We start from the raw sequence: 21,129 nt of genomic DNA, 5'->3' as shown, positions 1-21,129 counted from the left end.
CCTTATTTAAGTAGCAGCGGCCGTTGTGTGTGATCTCGCCTTAGTGTCAATTACACGATCACTATCGTCAACGCGATAATCGTATGTTCTTCCTGGGACGTCATTATAGCCCGGGTAGGACAGCATAATGGTTTGTGGAGTCCCAAGGGTTGCAGGTTCGAATCCTGGTTATGGGGTGATTTTTTCACATATTTTCGTTTAACTCACCATTTAAATCTGTTTTCCCCATTGGATACAACCAAAGAAGTCTTAAATAAGGTATCGGAACTTACGCCGAAACCCCAAAAATGAAATGATTTTTTATTGTTTTCAGCCAAAAGTAGTGAACAAGAAAAATTTAGTAAGTTTATTTATAATAAAGTCCTCAAAACAAAAAAAAGTTCAAGCCTTCAAATAGAAATTTTTTTGAGCCACTCGCAAAGTTTCAGTATTGTTTTGATCGTTTATATGATAATCCCCTCTTAAGTCAACATTTCTATATAATCTAAATATCTTGCGCTAGGAAGTCTACCTGATGTCTCCAGGATCTGTGTTTCTTTTACCAAAGATCGTTCAGGTTATTTTTGTTCTAGCCTATCGTAAACCCACGCACCTCTTGGTTTCGAACCAAGCTTATGGCATAATGACAATATCGATTTGAATAAAACAGGTGTGCAACAAGAAGTTTAAGTTATATTCTTTATTAGTTATACACATATTTATTCAGAAGTATAGGTTAAATCCAACTTTTAGTTAAAGTAAAATTTCCTTCTTGAAATATCTGCTAATTCGTCTCATTCTCAAGACGCAACGGCGCTTAGCAAAACCGCAAATATAAGCGGGCAATTATTGCCTCGTATCTTGTTATTCTCCCACAAATATAATAAACATTGCACTGATACATACGTTTATTTTAGTTGGAGAGTCCATTTATGATTAATTCACCATAAAGCACCCGTTACACGCTAGGAAAGACCTAGTGTTATAATACGTGATTCTGAAATACAATGGTTTCATTTTTTGCCATGTTTACTTCAGATAAACTCCCACAATCAAAACAATCTTTCTGTATACAGCACACATGAAAGAATCACCAGTGCGGCCAAACTAAATCATAAACTTGCAAATATATTGTAATGCAATTTCAGATTAAATTAAGATCGTGACAATGCAATATTTGCTAGAAACTAGTCAGTACCCTTCTTCTATCAGCTGATGAGGTGTTTTCATATGTGTAATTTTTCAGTTTGTTTTGATTGGGTGAAATAGAATAATGATTTATTTTACATATCATACGTACACGCTCATGGTCTGGATACTTAGTTAGAAATGTTTCAGTCCAATGGATTAAAAGTCATTGCGATTCATCTAGAGCTTTTTGAATAACTTGTAAATTAAGCTGTATCTATATCTATAATCATTCACAGAATAAAGTATCAATGTACTACAATGCTAAACATTTATATAATACTTATTCCGCGATTTTTTTTAAATTTTCAGTTTAAATGAAAATATATGTTATATTTCCTGCATTTATTCTAACTAATCCAATTGTCGTCTCCTTGGTACGCCAAATTTCACCCCATCGAAAAAACATCTATTATAATAGGGCCACATTAGGCTCGTTTCCTTGTGTCGGGATGTTCCTCCACTTGATGGTATTTCCTACAAGCACTAATATGAACATTTCCCTAACTTAACTAAAAGTATAACCAAGCAAGACTTACTCGTTAAGTAATAATTGAATCATTCAATTTTAGGAAATGTTTTTACTGAAGGTATTACAATGGAATTCTTTGTTCTTCTCACTTATTTTAAACCTGCCATACTTGTGGGTTGTTCAACACATTCTTTCAGTTATTACCTATCAGCAAATAGTTCAGAAAATATTTTAGTTTCCAAACTATTCCTTTAGCAAAAGCTTGAGTTTCCTTTAAGCTAAAATATGTTGGTTTTGAGGAGAGGTACGCCACTGTCTGTATACGCATAACTATGCAGTATAAGTCTAGACTGTCTACTGAATTACAGCAATCATGTCTGCATGCCATTGATGTAAGCGTGAAAATGGGACGCCACACGGGATTAATGGAACGGAAAATTTTGATTATAATAATTAAGTGTATGAATAATCCAAACGCCACGCGTCACTAGGCTCTCTGTTCGCGGCAGATTGCTATCGACAGTATCTTTCAGCTGGAGAATCATGTTTGGTATATTTTGTTCAGTTGACGAGGTAACTGGAACGCTGGTTTCATAAACCAGTCAGCATTTGCTCGAACTCCGAATAGAAATTTTGAGGTGCTAGATTAAGTTCTAATCCTGAATCAGAATAGGATAAGTCAAAATCATTGTATGTACTTTATAAACATGACCTGAACCTACCCTGATTCAGATTCAAATAGTTAGTAGGATGTTGCACTAGCTCCATCATTGTTTTGGAAGATAAAACTAAGTTGAAAATTCTGTAAAGGTAGACGGTCAAACTCGCCATCAGAATGTAAACACTGAAGCTGTACTTTCCATAACACAGATAATCGTATCCTGGATACAATAATGGGGACACTTTGTACATCAAAACACACTGTATCTGCTACACATTTTGGCATATCACGACGTTCAGTGCTCGTACATGCTTAAGACGGATCGAATCGAATTTTAATTATCCGTTCTGAAAAAAGGCGCAAAACTTCCACACTTCGATGCATTATTCACATAACCAACAAGCATTCCATTAGAGCTACTTTTTCTGCTCCAGTTTCTGCTCATGGGAACACTGAACGGTAAATCGATATTTATGGTTTATTAATGTCCTTGTGCCACACTAACGTAGTTCCAAACAAGCTCAGGAAGCTTTTCTGGTACGTGGTTTGTTTCTCCTCGTTTGGCAGAACGTGCTGCTGAGTCACATAATAAATCCAACGTCACACGTTCAGAAAATGTTAGGGATGTGCATTTTGTGAACACAAATCTCATTTATTATCGACAGCCCTCTATTTTCAAAACCATTTCCGCAAAAGCACACTTTGAAAGTTTTATTCGTAAATTTCTATTCAGAAATTTTCAATACATTATAAGAATAGTGGATGACCTTTTATAAGCTGTTTATTGAAGTACTTTACAATCAACATTCCTGTAGGCCGATTTGTGAAAAAATCTTATTAGTTTTTGAACTCACACATACTATTGCAATCTGAAACACTTTTCACGCATTTTTTTATGATGTGCAAGAATAAGACATTATATGCACGCACATTTAAATGTGTAATATAAATCATTTGTTCGATATGTATTTCTTCCACCAAAGAAATGACAATGGTGAATGCGGGAACATTCTGAAGAGGCGAGGGGCTATTCTGAGGTATTATGAATTTATAACATAAATGTACAAATCTAAGACATACATACTGGCATACTTGAATAATAATTTATTTCATAAAAAAAATTACGTGGGTGACAATAAGATGCTGATAAGTCGCATGCATTCGTCGAGAATAAAACACCTCGATTAGTTACTTATCAAAAATTGGCTTTCGATACTGTAATCGATCGTTTTGCACATAACGCCGATCGACTGTTTTCGTAATGCCCCTGGTAGGTCAGAATTCAATTTAATGCTTGCTTCCATTCGCACTTGCGATGGAATAATCAGCCCTATGCTACCCATGATCGGAAATCAGTCCCATAAAGATAGGAAATCCCACAGAAAACGGGACAAACATCCGATCATTGGCAGTATAATTGTCGCTAGATCAGAAAAATACGGAAAACGCTACTCACAATTCACTACATAAATCCAAACCAAATCCAAATGTTGAGACGATTTATGCGTCAATCGAACTTCTGTCACATATCGTGAGCAAATACCAAGCTGAAACTCTGTAACCATGTTCGAATGCCGACATAGATGTAGATGTAGCTCACATTCTTTATATAGAACATTGCATGAAATTGTATAACCTCACTTTCTGACAGATCAGAAAAATTGATTACATGGACTTAGAAAAATTTTGATTCCACCCAGTACAAGGAACTTGGATCGAATTCTAACACCATGTAAACAAAATCGCTGAACTGTCATTTTTTCGAGCATTTTTACTCATATGACGTCATCTTGTAAAGTTCCATTTTTCAATCGAACATCCGTGTACCTCTTCAACTAAAAAGCGAAAGGACTGGTTGCCAGTCCGGATTTCATAGGGTATTAGAGTATCAATTATGATTTACAAAAATTCAATCCCCCGATCCTTCATTACATTCTACAGTATTACTTCAAATTATATTCCAAGATTCAAAGCACAAGACTACACATTTCAATGTTTCTCTTTTTCTGATTAAGCTGTATGCATCCAAGAAAACTTAAACAACAATCATGTTTCATTTTGGGCTTGCCCCTTATTATGAAAAAAAACTGAACTTCAAAAGCTTCCCGGCGTAATAATCAATATCTTACAAGAAGAAAAACAATGAAAGCTGAGGAATGAGACTGTGAAAAAAGTCTTATCAAGATAAAAAGAATGCCATTATGAATGAGTTCCGGGGCATTTTGCAAGGCATTGTTTTCCAATCCATTCTCAGTGAACCAACCCGAGAGGAAAAACCAACGGTTACCATAATGCTTCCTAGGGACTATTCGTAAATTGTCTAACGCGAAAATTGTCCAAAATTGACTGCCTTCTGTTACCCCTTATGTAACTTCGTAACAAATTCGATGAAATTTTCTTTCTTCAATTAAAACATGTTACGTAGCGTTCTAGCTTACTCCCCTCCCCCATATGACACAACATATGACATATTGTCGTACTCTCTTCCGCCTAAAAGTGATACGTAATTCATGAAAACTATGTTTGTCTGAATATGCCAAGATAAAGCTTAAATTTTTTTCCTAAAGGGAAATGTCGGGGTGATACATGTGAAAAATAAAAAAAAATGAATTTTTGAAAACTCAATCGGCCCACGTCTGAGTCGATTCCTAGTCCCACCAATTGTTACAAATTTGAAGCAAATCGGACATGTCTAGCTACCGGACCAACGTGCCTGAAGTTTTTTCGACAATTTACAATTTACATGGAGAAAACTAACTAGCTCGCATTTTCGCCACTAGGTGGCACTGTATGCATCGTATAATCACTGTAAGTGAAAATAAGAAAGAAAATATAATTGTCTACAACTTTGTCGAAGACTTCTAGTCAATCCGGCTTTGTTAAAAGAAAGTATTAACCTTTTAACGAAGTGATGTCTGAGTCAGTTTTGAATGGGGCCTAACAGTGCATGGTTGTGTATCAGAACTCGATTCGCATGAACTAAACATTTTTGTAAAATAATCGTTAGATTGAGCTCAATAGTACGTTCATATGAATTGTAGTACACAATACGAGTTATATTTTGGTTAGAACATTTTTGTTTCACCTGTGACCGCATACATAGTGGGCGCCAACACTAAATTTTCATAGAAGAGAGATAGAATATCAAGATGTTCGGAAGAATTATTAAGAAATGCCTAAATGTAGCGTAGAGAAATGCCTGTTCTACAAATTTTTGGAAGACACCTAATCTCTATCTCTTTCCACTGAAAAGTTAGTGTTGGCTCCCTCTATGCGGTAACATGTGGAACTAAAATGTTCTATCCAAAGCATGACTCGTATTAATTACTATAATTCATCTGAACATATTATTGAGCTAAACCTAACGATTATTTTTTCTTTCCTAACGATTATTTCACAAAAATGTTTAGTTTGTGCGAATCGAGTACTGATACACAACCATGCACTGCTAGGCCCCATACAAAACTGACTCAGACATCACTTCGTTAAAAGTTTAATAACTTCTTTTAACAAAGCCGGATTGACTATCGCTCTTCGACAAAGTTGTAGACAATTAAATCATCTATCTTATTTTCACTTACAGTGATAATACGATGTATACAATGACACCTAGCGTCGAAAACGCGAGCTAGTGAATTTTCTCCATGTAAATTGTCGAAAAATCCCATAAAAATTTCAGGCACGTTGTTCCGGTAGCTAGACTTGTCCGATTTGCTTCAAATTTGGAGCAAGTACTCCTGGCGAGACTTGGAATCGACTTAGGTTTGGCCCGATAGAGGTCATTTTTTTCCTGTCACTCTAGTGTGCAGTTCCACTGTAAAACAGTGCTATCTGAAAAGCTAACAACAACAGACTTTTAAGGTGTTATATACGAAGTTTGGGCTCAAAAATCCGAAGACTTCCGAAGTCTTGGGAGGATATATTTGTTAGCGTTTACAAAATAGTTTAGGTGTTGAAAAGTTCCTTCTCTTCCTTTGACGTCTATTTCTTTGCGGGTCCTGTGGGTCATCGTCAGAGACAAGAGCATAGATAAGTTCGCAAAAGACGGCAGCGTAGTTTTTTTTCAGAATTTCTGCGAAATATCACTTGAAACATTTAAGATGTACCTAGTTACGTTTTTGTGTACAATCACTAGAATTGAGTAAGTACAGAAATTAACTCAGATTTCCGCACAAAGTCCATAAAATGTAAAATTTTTCGAATATACGAAAATACGTAAAATAGTATCGTCGAAACTGAAAAATGGCAACGAAACTACTAAGTAGTATTACGTAAGCAATCAAAAAGTATGAATGACTTTATCCAACGAAGCATAAAGGTCGGGAAAATATTAAAAGTCCTGAGATTGACTTGCCTATTTTGAACACAATTAATTAAAATCATGGCTTACCAGCTCCTAAGCTTATAAATCAGTTGGAAAGCGAACTTGAAATGTACTTGACATTGCAAACAGTTCGGGAATAGATGCATGAATATGGTTTAAAGGGCTGATTTGTACTTAGCAATCAAAAGTTTCACCAGATGAATTTAATAATAAGACTAATATGGGCTCAAGATAAAATTTCATGGACAACAGACAACTAGAAAATGATAATGTTGTCGAACAATACTAAAACATCTCTTCTCTGGTCTGATGATGGTGTCACACGTTCATAAAGAGTCAGAATCCTTGAAAATAAATGTTTTTAGTCCGCAATTAACCATGACGAACGTTCCCTATTCCAACAATCTGAATCTGGATAATGCGGAACTCGACCTACAAAAAAGGATCATAACCACCTATAATGACAGTTGCCCTCTTGTAACAAGACTGTATGTCATGATGTTCCTTGGTGGAACGAAAATCTAGCAACACTTAGGAAGCAAGCTAGGCGCCTGTTCAATAAAGCGAAGATTACTGGTCACTAGTCAAACCACTGGACCGCTCTTAACAACTACAATTTCTGATTTTCAGACGTATCTTCGTGGAATTCCTCTTTTCAGCAACCGGATGTGTTGAATGAATATACTATAGCCGACTGACTGGCTCCGTTCATTCAGTTTCAAATGAGTGAACTGATATTTTACTGCACTTAGTCTTGCGTCTAGTAACTTTTCTTTTGATTTGCTCATTTCTTTCACTGTATTGTGTTAAAAGGTATCAACAGTAAGTAGGGGAATTATGGTTAAAACCGACACCTTAAGCTTAACACTTTTTCTAAGTTGCCACAAAACCAATAAAATTATAATTTTTATGCAGAATTCTTCTTCAGAAAATTCTTAACAAGACTTAATTTTTTCAGCACTTCAAAAAATTAATTTCATTAAAAAATATTGGTTGTAAAACTTGGAAAACAAAGTGACTTTTTGTAAGCACTGCGGGTAAAACCGACACCCCATAGGGGTAAGATCGACACCCCCTTTAATTTATTTTCTCTCCACTTTATTAAAATCTTTATCGTTATCAAACATGAGATATATGCTTGATTAATAAAGTGTGAGTATGTATGATGCAAATATGTGCTTTTTATTGCTTTATCATGTAGTGAGGGGAAGAAAGTTCGAAAGCGTAGTACAATAAATAAGAGTATTTTATGCTATAGGATTATTTATTGATATGAGTATTTCCAAATAATCCTTGCGCACATCATTGCAACCTCCAGTGTCATTTTATTTCATAAGAGAAGATTTTCAAGCGTTCTACGTTCTGCTAATTGGATTCATTCACTTGTGAGTGACACACACACTTCTTAGTAAAACTATCTTTTTCAGATTTGATTTTTCAGACTCTGATCATCAACGATCTATTGGAGTATACATAATATCATTGTCTCATTGTGATAAAATTCGTCTATGACAAACCAAGAGAACACTATAAATTCGGTTTGATGACCTTTTTGCAGAAATAGCAAAAGCTTCGTTAGAATCAGATAAGCAAAAATTCCAATTTTTGATTTTTAAAGAGACTTACAAGAAATAAACACAATAAAAGTATTTCTGTGTGTTTCTGCTAATACTATAGTGTTCTAATAGGCTAATTGAAGTGTCACAAAGATCCCCAGTATTTTGAAATGAATCGCAACTATACACAACCATCTTAACAGGGTGTCGGTTTTACCCTAACCATAGGGTGTCGGTTTTACCCCAACAGCGCACATTTTTTTATAAAAGCAATTAAAAATATTGAATTTTTCAAACTCGTCTTCAATGCACCTAGTTGATCATAGGACAGGCCGATAATAATAGGTACTGAAAAATGGGGTGATTTGAAAAGCTTTCGTTCGGTTAAAACCTTTAAATCTACCAACGAAATTTTACATCCAGACGAGTATGAACGCTGCTGTCGAATGTTTTGTTAATTTTTATGACATTCGGCGCACTAACGTAAATCCAATTTTTCTTCAAATGCTTTAAATAAACGTACTAATAATATTGTATCATTATGAAATGAATAAAAATTTGATTTCTAGGAAAAGTTGTGGGGTGTCGGTTTTACCCACAGTGTCGGTTTTTCCCACAATTCCCCTACATTTACGATGCACTGATAGACAATTTTCTGCGAATAAGATTTTAGAAATTCGTACAACCCCAGCTAATGAAAATATAGTGCCACTTTGGGAAAAATCTGCTCTTTCCCTTGCATGAGTAGTCTTTACCCGGCTTTCGACTTACGAGGAATGGAAAAGTTCATACATAGTACATTCCAAAGCTACCCACAGGTGACCCTCACCTAACCCATTTCCGACAGAAAGCTACAGGAAAATATGCAAAACCGAAATGATAGCCTTCATACCGACGAGAAAGAAACCGGTCCTTCCGGATGCCTACATGTTCGGAGGCCATCACAATCGCAATCAGGTTTCAAAGCGAATGCATTGGTGTGGATGAGAAAATGGGAAAAAAATGTTTGCACTTTACGAACCAATAAAGGGTGAACACTAAATTATTGCAACAATGATTTACTCACTGAAAACTATTCGATGAAGAGAATAACAAAACAAATTATTGTTTTCCTAATTAGGGTTACTGTGCCCTAATTCATCTTAGCACCTCTATTCATCCTACCCATTTGAACACATTAGTTAGAGCAGTATCTGCTCTCTTTATTCAACGCATTGGCTCAAATGGTAGGACGAATAAGGATGCGTTGTACTCGACTTTTCGCTTCGCTCAAACGGGAGCATTTTACATTTTCCAGGCAAGATTTTTTATTGTGCCGCTTCTTTGAAACGAAGCAAAGATGTTGATACCAATTTAAGAGCATTCCAATCACTGAAAGCCGAGTTATCCACGAAAGAGTGTGATGTCCCGACTAATGAGATGAATAAGGGCTCGTCTACCCTAGTTGATTTGAACAGAAAAATGAAAAACGTAGCTTAATTTTCTCTTAATTTTGCGAGATTCTCAAATAATAGTTATTGAAAATTATTATTGATTTTGGTTCAAGACGCACATCATACGAAATGACAGTAAAGTAGCCAAGATACACATCTTACTGAAATACATCAAGGTAGTAACAGCAACTATGTTGCAGGTAGGTAGTTGTCTCAGCTTGGAAAGCTTGTTTTAGCCTGGACGCAACTACCTGAACCAGTACACAAAAACAGAAATTCAACTGACCTCATTTTGGTTTTACCTAGTTTCTCTTTAAAAACATTTCAATAAAGGGATGATTTTGATTGACATTTTTTTCAATACATGTATACTGAAAGTTGAAAGTATTGCCGAAAATTGTCACAATCATTCTATTTCGGATTTAGTTGATTATATACTAATATGCAATATGATAATTATTTTTCATCTCTTGAGATTCCAACTAGAAGTGGAATAAGTATGAAGTTTTTTTTGTAGTGCTGGCTGACTAAATTGAAACCCGAGCAGAGTCTGATAACAAATTGAGAACTAAACTTGATGTTGTGTTGCAGTAGGGAATGATTGCTCAGGTTGTTATCATTTTGGTCGTTTTAACGGTTAAAAGATCAAAATCGAAAGCAGAAAAATTGACTATGACATCAAACAGAAAACTATTTATGCTATCAGTGAAAGCAAATTGAAAACTTATTGAGATAGTGAAATATTTCATTGATAACAAAATAAGGAATCAATTTGATGTTTGTCAAATAATCAGAAACAAACATATTTTTCTAAAAATGTAAGCACATCAAAATGAGATCAAAATATGATGTCATATCTGAAAAAGTTTAAACTGATATCAAAATAAGATTTCAATTTGATGCTTGATATCAAAATATGTTGTCTATTTGCTGTAATTTTGATGTTGGACTTTGCTCGGGAAAGCAATCAAAATTATAACTTTCATCTAAAATTGAAATCATCAATTAATAACCAACGATCCTTAATTACCTTTGGTTATTTCGTCTTATTTAAGAGTGCAGTTTATAAAAAGATAACATGATGAGAAACATAACTCTATATTATATTTACGTGTGAATTACTGGCATACGGAGTATTTCAACAATTTAATTCCATACCTTCATCCGTCGGTAGGTGAAACAAAATGTTTTAAATATCCCATGTTGTATTTTACGATGAAGCAGTTTAATTCAACAATGAGATAGTTGAATTCCAGTCGTTTGTGTCTTGGCTGAAAAGCTAGTGTAACGGCATATGCAATTGTGTCTGGACTAAAACAAGCGTTACAAGCTGAGACAAGCGTTTCAAGCTTTAGCTCAGGTAAGCTTTTTAAGTTTTGTGCTAGGCTGAAACGTTCGTGTCCAGACTGATACTGACAGCATCAAATCAACAGCGTTGGATTATTGTTTTCAACAAAAACTTAGTTCGCCCAAATATTAACTAGACGAAACCAAAAACTTATCTGCGTAATGGGATCACTATTTATTACAACAGTATTTAGACAGATTTTGCTATTTCTGCTCTGCGATATATTTAATTGGTTGAAAGTTATCGGTATAACACGTTATATAAAGACTTATGATAGCGCGAGATGTTATAAATCAAGGAATGTATTTCCTATTTTACGTATCGGATGATTTGTAAAATACACGTATACGAGCGATAATAACGACCATTGAAGAGAAATACAAAGGATTATTAACCTGACACACGGGCTGGTTCGCAATAACGGAACTTGAAATTAGATTCATAAAAAGAAAACAGACGCGGCGAATTTTCAATAAGTATTGACCCGCGATAATCGATAGTCAGATTAGAGTCTTGTTGCGGCTGATTTCCGATCAGCTATTTATTTTTACGATAGTGTTTTCTTGAGTAGATCCGTTCGCACCTTCTCATTCTGCTACTATCAGCAGAAGGCACCCAGTCGAAGCGGGTCTAAGGACCAAACGTCATCAGTCGCGTGTAGTCATGAGATAGGGGACTTGTGAGAAGTAAAGAGATTAGAAACATGGCGTCCCCCTGCCACTCTAATCCCTTTAGTGAAAACTATGTTATCTCACCGTTTGACGACCTACTATTAAATCTCAGTAATTCGTAGGATAAACGAATTTGTAGAGCATATTAATACATCTATTTCGCGCAATTTACATATTCTGGATCAATTTTGGAATGTTGGTTAATACAATTCTACTCACTTTCGCTTCTCGTCATCGATATGAACATATACAGTCATATTCGATTTTTTTTCTCATTTTCTTGATATTTTTGCATTTGTTTAAAGCACTATATGAGCAGCGTCGGATTTTTTGACGCATCTGCAATTGATTCATTTCGCTTATGACCGCAACAAATGCACACAATTACCCAAAACACAAGATATGAATAATGGACGTCAAAAAGAAACTGTGGTTAAATTTGGATAATTTCTGTTCAGCGGGAAAAAGTTACGGCCAGTTGTAAGCATTGCAATAATTTCGTGTTCGCCCTTTAGATACCTTTGAAAGGAAAATCAGAATTCAAGTCAATATTCTTGAAAGTACGTGTGGGAGGTTATGCGGATGGATTGAAAAGGGTTGTTCGATATACGCTCATACCACACCGATCAAAGCATGTTGTTCGCGGTCGTTAGACACGGTACACTATGTGAAGTTGGATGATGAAAGGCTTTTAATTATTAATACCATTTTGAAGTGATGCCTATCTTCATTTCGTTTTTTTCACAGTAAAACCGAAAAAGTATGTAATACTAGTGTTACAACAGGTGTATGAATACCCCAAAATTGATTAAATCAAAAAGCTCAACTACGTACGAATGATAGTATAGAGTTGTTAAAAACACTTCTTGTAAGCACGTACATTTACGAAATAATATACAATGATGTCCTTAAATCACACAGCATTGAAATCATAGGCGGCTTCCATCCGTTAGTAAAGAGAGGACACCTTCCTGAGAAAACATATTACATTCTTGATATCAGAAATGGAATTCCTAACTAAGAGCGTAAATCAGCTTACACATAACATTAAAAAGAATCAACCCAACTTTACTCGAAGAGCACACCAAATAGTATTGATTCTATATTGCTTGATTGTGGGCCTCCACCTCAATTTGAACATAATCTTTAATCAGTGGAATGCAAAACAGTTGATGATAGTTGAAATGAAATCAACCCAATGCCAGTTTGCGGACTAAACCTATCCGTAATTATTGCTAATCGGATGAAAAGTTATATTTTTTTCGAAAAAGACGTTTAGCACTATGTATTCCAAAAGGGATAGATTCTATAAATATTTTAATCGTGCCAAGTTAGATTATTATAACTATGCGAATATCTATGTTACTCGAACGATGTTATTGTATTAGGATTGTTGATAGAACCCGACTGCATTGGACCTCTGAGATAACTCATCTCACAAAACTGGATCCTGAAGCGGATTGTCGTCATTGTCCAAGTGTTGGAAGTAATACCTTCGCTTAATTATTGTGAATCCTTTCTAGTTAATTTGATTCGTTGTATTATGGAGTATTTTCGGTGAAATATAATATCGTTCTTAAACAAATTTTGCTTTAGCTTCTTCTTCTAGGGGTCAAGATTAGGCAGACTACGCATCGCTCAAACCTACCGACATGCCTCATGGCAAAGACAGATTTGTCTTTCTTTACCATTAAAACCGAGAAAACAGTTAATTGTGGAAAAAATTTTATGATGAAAAATATTCAAGCTTCGTTGTAGTCGACTGCAAATAACTGGAAGGCTTTTACCTGAAGCAGAGATGCTAGTATCATCACAGATAAGTGATTTTTTGCGGGTAGATTTAGAAGATCAGTGGTAAAAATAGTATATAGGATTGGGGCGACGCCTAACCATTCAGGGGCGCCTGCTTTAGCAGGTAGCATATCAGATTTACAATGCAAAGTGATATCCCACCTTTTAAAAATTAATACTTTGTACCAAACACTGTAGAAAGCTTTATGAATGTCTAAAAAGTGGCCCTCTGAGATATTTGCCTTTATCATCTTAGTAACTCTAACAAGTTGATGAGTGGTTGAAATACTTTAATACGAATTCCAAATTGCTCAAAAAGACAAATAAAATTCTCATCAATATGTTGTTATAGTTAGGATATTTTTTAAAATAATTTGCTAATAGAAAAGAGTAAACTGATTGCCCGATAACTAGATGCTTCTATTGGGTTTTTAGCTGACTTTCGAATAGGAATAACCATGGCATTTTTGTATCATTCAGGAAAGTATGCTAGAAAGATTTCAGGGAGGTGGTTAAGAATGATGTTGAAAGTTCCACCATGACCTGGAGCTTTCAAATTTTTAAGCATTTTTAACTTGTTTATGGTGGGTTTGATCTTCTTATAGTTTGTTTCAACAATTTCGTCTTGAGACAATTCTTGATTTGACATATTTTCATATTTTTGGAAGACTTCGTTATTAGTCGGACTCGCAACGTTGAGATTGAAATTATGAACACTTTCAAATTGAAGAACATGTTTTCGAAATTTTTCACCGCTTTTTTCAAAGCTGGAATTATCTTCGAACGTTTTTAATGAACGAGCATTCCAATCTTCGAACATTTTTAGCGGAAGAGCATTCCAATTTACTAAATTTAAATGATTATTTAAAATCATCAATAAATTTTAAATTCATTAGAATTTTATTGACAAGTTCCCACACAGTTTAAAAACATTCAAACATAGATAGAATTTAACATTGCAGTTATCAATCGAAACATGAATTGCTGCAAGAAATTCAATTTTTCTTACGTAATACTACCTAGATAAGTTGGAGCAAAAGCAACGTTGTATGTAAACGAAATTGGAGGTGTGGTAGTCATCGTTCTTTTAGCCGTGTTGAGGGTTATTCACCCCTCTCACACTCCCACCAATGCCTACCGTGGCAGCATGAAGACAATGCTACCATGGTGGGCATTGACAATATTATATTTTTATGTTCCGAATGAATCAGCATCAACTCGTAACTCATCAGGTTCGTGGCTACATTGCGATTGTATATATGTGCCAAGTGTAAATTCAACATAACCAGTGATGGATAGTTTGGATAAATGAGTAAGACTCAATTGCACCACTAGGTGGATAAAAACAGGTGGTTGGTTCAGATGAATGTTTCAAAAGCCATAAATGTTGTTATTGTCTTATATTGAAGTAAAGTTTCAAAATGGAATAATTTACATTGGATTTGGGCTTAGCTGTATGATAAAACCAACTTAACACCAAGTTGGTGCCAGTTAGACACCAAATCCAAACAGTTCGCACAACGTATGTGAACGCCTAAAACTACAAGCTGATTCCGAGTGATGTTTACAGAAGAAAGCACAGAAGCTCCAGTTTGCTTCCGAGAAACGAACTCTTGTTTTTTGCTTAAGAGCAAAACACCTGGCAGCATGCCAAATTTTTACTTCCCAAAGGGAAAAAATGACTGAACAAATGTGTATATGAGGGCACAACACTTATCTCAAAAAAGTTGAGTTTCGGTGTGTCGAATTCAGCTTTTTCCCTTTCGGAAATAAATATTTTGCATGGTACCAAAAAGTCAATAAATCTGTTCTCAAAAATACTCCCTTGTCTCACTCTTTTGTACATTTTGGTACAATCAGATCAATCACAAATCCACTTACGCTTTTTTCCCTGTAGCAATCAAATACCATCCATCTTCAGTATCAGTCGTTTCCCACGCGTAACGAGATGAATATTAAGCAAAACTGTACTCCCATAAAATATTACATACTTTGTTGATTTTTCCTTTCATACTAAACCCATACCGTGTTAAGGGAGTATAAGCATTTATTTCATTCTAATTAGTCTTGCTTGCTATCGGTTCCACCTCCTTCCCAAACAAACCGCGAAATGAGGGTCACGTATTGAGTTCACTAAGGTTGTTGGTTTCTACCCTAGCAGCACTCCCCCCACTAGAAACAAGTTTTCTAAGAAAGAGAAAGAAAATATAGAGCATACAGACACCAATGACGTTCGTTTCCGAAGGCGATGCATTAAGTTGATTAATTTAATTCAATTAGTTGTCTTCCTTATCGCTGATGCTTCTTTTCTTTGGGTTAGTTCAAGGAGGTGAACTATATGGACACTTCCCAGGGGGAGTTTATAGTTAATTTAAATATTTTTTTTTCGAACTGCACCGTTTTCAAATCCCGTTTCATTTAGAATTTATTTCACTTCTATATTTGTAGCATGATTTACACAACTTGACAAACTCATTGTAAATATTTCACTAGTTTGATTTGTTTATGTAGAATAATAATTTGACATTTTTCATTCGAAGAGCAATAACAAGCATTTTGTATCCCAACCCAAAAAAAACAATATACTACACACACAAAAATAATCGTTTGAAGTATCAACCAACATGTGTAATATCATTTTCCAGCGTCTTCCAGCTGTCCTAAACAGGATCGGAATAATTCTCGCAAGTCCCCTGGTAAGCTATCTTATCTATACATCATCACTCGTCGTAAACTTGCCCCAATCAAATTCCAAATAAGCAATGGACCTGCTCGAAATTTCACAACTTATCTCTTCTCACAACACATATTCGAAGCGATAAGATAATTCTCACCATCAGACGCTACAAATTATTTAACACTGACACACCTTTTTTTGTCGATAGCCGTCCATATTAAAATTTTACAACAGTTACTCAAAACATCTGCCAAAACTAGTCAAGCTACCAACATTCCGCTGCTTGCTACTAATGAAGTACTTGCAGCTAAACGAGCAGCTTCTAGAGCCATTTTTCCGATTGATACTTTTCGCTAATGGTTATCATTTTTCTTTTATTTTTGCTATTTTATTCCTTTTACTTTTGGGCTGATGAAAAATGTTCATTTTCTTTTCCCTTTTTACCTTTCTGCCTCGTTCACCAACCGCTGCGGCCTTTCTTTTGGTTCCAAACGCCAAACCCAATAATCCAATACCACTTTCCAAAGACATCAAGATTATACTCGGTAAAGTCTGTTCGACCTTTATTCAAAAGCAATTAGTTACCCCTAGAGAAAAAAAAAACAATTTTCAGTTGCGTTACCAAACTTGGCTGTAAAATGAGGAATGCTTTACTGACCACTAGCTAGAGAAAGACACTAATTCCGGCCGTTGATAGTCATACCTAGAGTTGAAAATCTGCTTTATAGGAAATGCTTGATAATTTACACAAACTAAAAATAGTCACTTAAAATGCTAATAAAGTTGTGTTTAGATTAGTGCAAGAATATATTCAAACCATAACAATTTAACAAATAAACTAACACTTTCAACTAACCGAAGAATTAACACGGAACTCTTCAATGTAAAAATTCACTGCCACTTCGTTAGCATAAATGTTCTTCGTGGTGTGTTGCACCTTCGGTGTGCTTTGAGGAGGCGGTGCCTTCATAGTAGCTATTTAGCCAATGGATTTTCCTTGCTGACATTGTACAAGACTGTTTACCGATGAAATAAAAAAAAACTTTTATTTCGTTCACATTCTGTTTGTTCTGTTTACTCAAATATTTTACTGGGCAAGAGAACTATTGCTCTCTCTCACACACACAAACACGTGTACATACGTATGGACAATGCTACCGTTTACAAAGCTACTAGAGATAGATGTCATCCACCTATGTAAATGTATAGAGGAAATGAGTTTATAGAGTGCTTTCGATGTTCGGTGTTTGCTCCCTCTAGAAGTGCACACTATTCAACCGTTTCGTTAGTTAATTTGATTAATTTGGTTCGTTACATCGTTCTTAGTTTAGTACCGTTTAAAGTTTGATTATTTTTTGTTTGTTGATCATTAGTTTGTGTTCTTAAATAGTAATCTCCTATTTAATATGATGACATAATCGGTGTATGATAAAACAACATCATGAACTTGAATAGTTGCATTCGAAATTTTTGGAAACTTTATAAATACCAGAGAAACCGTGTAATACGAACAAAAGTAACATAAATAAATCAACACTGTTGAAATAGGAAAACAAAACTTCGATAAAAATGAGTGACGATATTAAATTGTATTTAAATGGATGAGTTAAATAAGATATTTAAGATTATTTCAGTTCTTGAGAAAGTAAGGTTAATAAATATAAATAATTTTTCTCTACAGCGAAAGATATAGCACAGTATTTCGGTTCTAATGGGAACGCATGGTGACTGACACCAAATATAATAGTTACTAAACCTTTCTTGAGCACATTCGTTCTAAAACCAACCCTCACACAGAGGAGTAACTGAGGTCAAATCCTGGCCAAAATTATTTACTGCTGCTATTGCTGTTATTGTGCCTTAATATGAACAGAAAAAGGCAATTACTAGTTTTTGGAGCAATTTGGCATCTATCCACCTATCAGTGCAGAGGCCAATTTTCTATATCCTTTCGAATACTAGGAATCTCGAGGATATATTTGTGGATTCATTTGTTTTTCTAGTTGAATAAACAAGTGATCAGTGGAAAAGGAAGATGAGAAGGAACGTCTGTGCACGTATTCATAGGGATACATTTTTTCCAAAGATAGTATTTGGCCCGACAGCATTTCGGTGTATCCCAAATTAGCAAAAATTTCAAAATTTTCAATTCGCTTGGAATTTGTGGCTCGGGCAAGTCCGGAAGAGTTTTTATGTTTTTTGGATAGTTAGAATCTCGTTTTTTAATACTGCTTCAGCAACATTGCCGGATCTAGCCGTTTAATATAACTTTTTTATCATTCAAGTTTGGAAGTTTGTTTCAGGCTGAAGTTATGCAAATGGTTGTGTTCAACTACGTTTGTAATAATATTGCCTTATTTAATATAGTTATCATCACTAGAAAGCGATATTACTGAATATATAATGAAAATGATTAAAAAACCTTTTAAAATATCACCATTTTGCATCAATGCAAAAATTCTGTGACTATTTTCGACACATTCATAATTTTGCCACGTTATACCACGGCTTCCAGGTATGTAAAAAAATATAACGAAACATAAAATCGAAAAAAAAAATATTTTGGTTATTGGCCAAGAATTTGTTTTAGTTACTCCTTTGTGCCTTAGTGGGAAAAACGAGCAAATGAATTAAATAGCTCAGCTCAGAGTGATACAAAATCAATGAACAATTATTTGCCTTAAAGCTGTACGCAGACGAGGCGACACGACACACGCCACAAAAATATTCACTGTGGATTTTGTTCTAGCTATTCCAACGCGGCAACAGCAACGGCGTTGGAAAAGCTAGAACAAAATCCATTGTGAACATAACATAGCATACCGTTAAAAAGGTCATTTCTTCTTCTTGAAAGAACACGGAAATCTATAAGCTATTAGCTAATAATATTGCTTATAATCAAGATTTTGAGGGTATACAACATTTTTCAAACATAGTCTTGTGTTGCATTTGGCGAAGTCTACAACCGATACTAGGTGACTTGAAAAGTACAAAATCACTATAGCACCGTGTTATCGACTAAGGGGAACAATTTTACAAACGTTTTAAAACTAGGAATACCTAGAAGTAGTGGTTGAATTTTATTAAGATTAGGGGGTCAATCAGGGCTATTTTTATGAGTAGAAGAGCAGTTGGGCATTTCTTTAAGAGATTTTGTGTTTAACAACTAAAATTAGAAGAGATAGGGGTAGGCAAATATACTTCGGGAAGATATTCAGGGGGTGCGGGATAAATGCCTATATCTGGGTATCCGACACAGGGGAGAAAGGGGCACCAGGAAGGAGAAAAGTATTAACTTTCAATTTCCGGCATCGGGAGATCAACGGCATAGATTACAGACTCGGACGAAGCATCGTGTATTGGAACACCGGGTTATCTACCTCGAACTGTCAGAGGTTCCTTCGGACGCTTTCGTAGTACGTCTCAGATACAGATCGGCAACACACCGCGAAGCGCGTGTAATATTTGTGCTGTACGTCACGTGTTTGTTGACTCATTCGACAGAGATGTTTCGTGTCAGATTGAAGTCGCGTCAAACCGTCGGTGGTGTACAGTACAAGCTGACGAGGACACTTCTGAGAATAATAAGAAAATAAAATGGGTAGTTAAATCTGTATATTATTGGTTTTTGGGAAGGTGTATACAAGGGACATAGAGAAGAGATCGTGACTTGTCAGTACAACCCGGACCGGAATATTGGGTGATCTTACTCGGGCCCGGAGGGAATCCAGGAGTTGAGATCTGGCGGAACAATACTCGAAGTATGGCCAGACAATATGTTCGACATCGTGAGAAACCGTCGCCACAAGCGCAGATACCACTATTCGTGAACCCAACGCGCCGAATCTGAGCATCCAACGTGTAGTGATTGGACATGGACCGAGACATCACACAAATGAATTCCGGACTCACATTCATTCCTCTAAACTTAGGTTTCATTGATACCTTAGGAATGACAGAATGTAGCCACGGTCCTAGCTCTCCATTGTTCCACGATGTCTACCAACATTCTAACGTCTTCTAACGAGAAATGTTGAAAAATTCAGTGAAGCACTTTGGTCTTTTATAGATGTCACCTTCTAAAGCGCCTGCCTTAGCTAAAGAATCCGCTTCTTCATTACCCGAGATGGAGCAATTTGAGGGGACCCAAACTAAAGTAATTTTGTACGATGTTACAGGTAAATCACGCAAAAGCTCTCATACTTTCTCCAGAAATTACCGAATGAGCTTTCTAGCAATCACTAAACGAAAATCCTCTATCGAGCTGAGACTGTCCGAAACGACAAACTAATTATCTGTAGGCAAAGTACCAATAATCCCAAGGGTATACTGAATAGTAGCCAGTTCTGCAACGAAGCAGAATCACTGAGTTTCAATAAAGCGGTGAGGTTTTGATTAAAGATACCACAGCCAGTGGAACCGTTGAGATTTGACCTGTTGGTGTAGAGTAAAGCCATGTCAAGTGATCCTCGATTTTTTCGCAAAATCACCGATCTTCATGAGGTATAATTTATTGTATAGGGATTATGGTGATTAGCTTGTGGTATAAATATTTCGTTAAAATTCCTTTTTTTCTTTAAGATATTAACCCTTAAACTTTATTGCATGATAAAATTGAAAATTTTATATCTCAAAAACTACTTAAGATAATTCAATGAATTTTTGCACACTTATGGAATGATATTTGCACTATCTTATAAAAATATCTTTACTTTATAATTGCGTGAATAACGGTACTTTGCAATTATTTAAAATTTTCAATTGTATTTTTTCTTATGTTCTTCACGCTAAAAATTTTCAAAACTTATATCAAATTATGCGAAAATCTTTCACCTTCAATAATCTGTATTGATAATTTTTCATTTTTGTTCCTATCGAGAGTTATAGAGGATTTTGTAACAGTGCGCTGTTTCAACGCACGGCCCACTTCGATGCAACCCGCGAGAACGTACATATTGGCAACGCCGCACGTCGCAACGTCCTAATGCGCATCGCTTTGAAGGAGCGTATCTCATGTTCAAAATTGGCA

General features: G+C 35.5%; 1 protein-coding gene across 23 annotated transcripts in view; it reads left to right on the top strand.

The window, feature by feature from the left end:
* The window catches only part of LOC131689899 (glycine receptor subunit alpha-2), a 460,749-nt gene that overhangs the window by 401,269 nt on the left and 38,351 nt on the right, over positions 1-21,129 (top strand). For 17 of the 23 annotated variants that reach the window (XM_058975262.1, XM_058975261.1, XM_058975263.1 and 14 more), the window contains 2 exons: positions 16,069-16,119; positions 16,628-16,645. The exons of 4 other annotated variants lie outside the window; for them this stretch is intronic. In XM_058975262.1, coding sequence (XP_058831245.1) covers positions 16,069-16,119; positions 16,628-16,645 — 69 coding nt within the window. The remainder of the gene's footprint in view (positions 1-16,068; positions 16,120-16,627; positions 16,646-21,129) is intronic. 2 more of the 23 variants (XM_058975267.1, XM_058975266.1) reach the window with 1 other exon arrangement.

Source organism: Topomyia yanbarensis, chromosome 3 (genome assembly GCF_030247195.1).
Source record: "Topomyia yanbarensis strain Yona2022 chromosome 3, ASM3024719v1, whole genome shotgun sequence".
NCBI lineage: Eukaryota > Metazoa > Arthropoda > Insecta > Diptera > Culicidae > Topomyia > Topomyia yanbarensis.
This window is presented reverse-complemented; position numbering and strand designations above follow the sequence as displayed.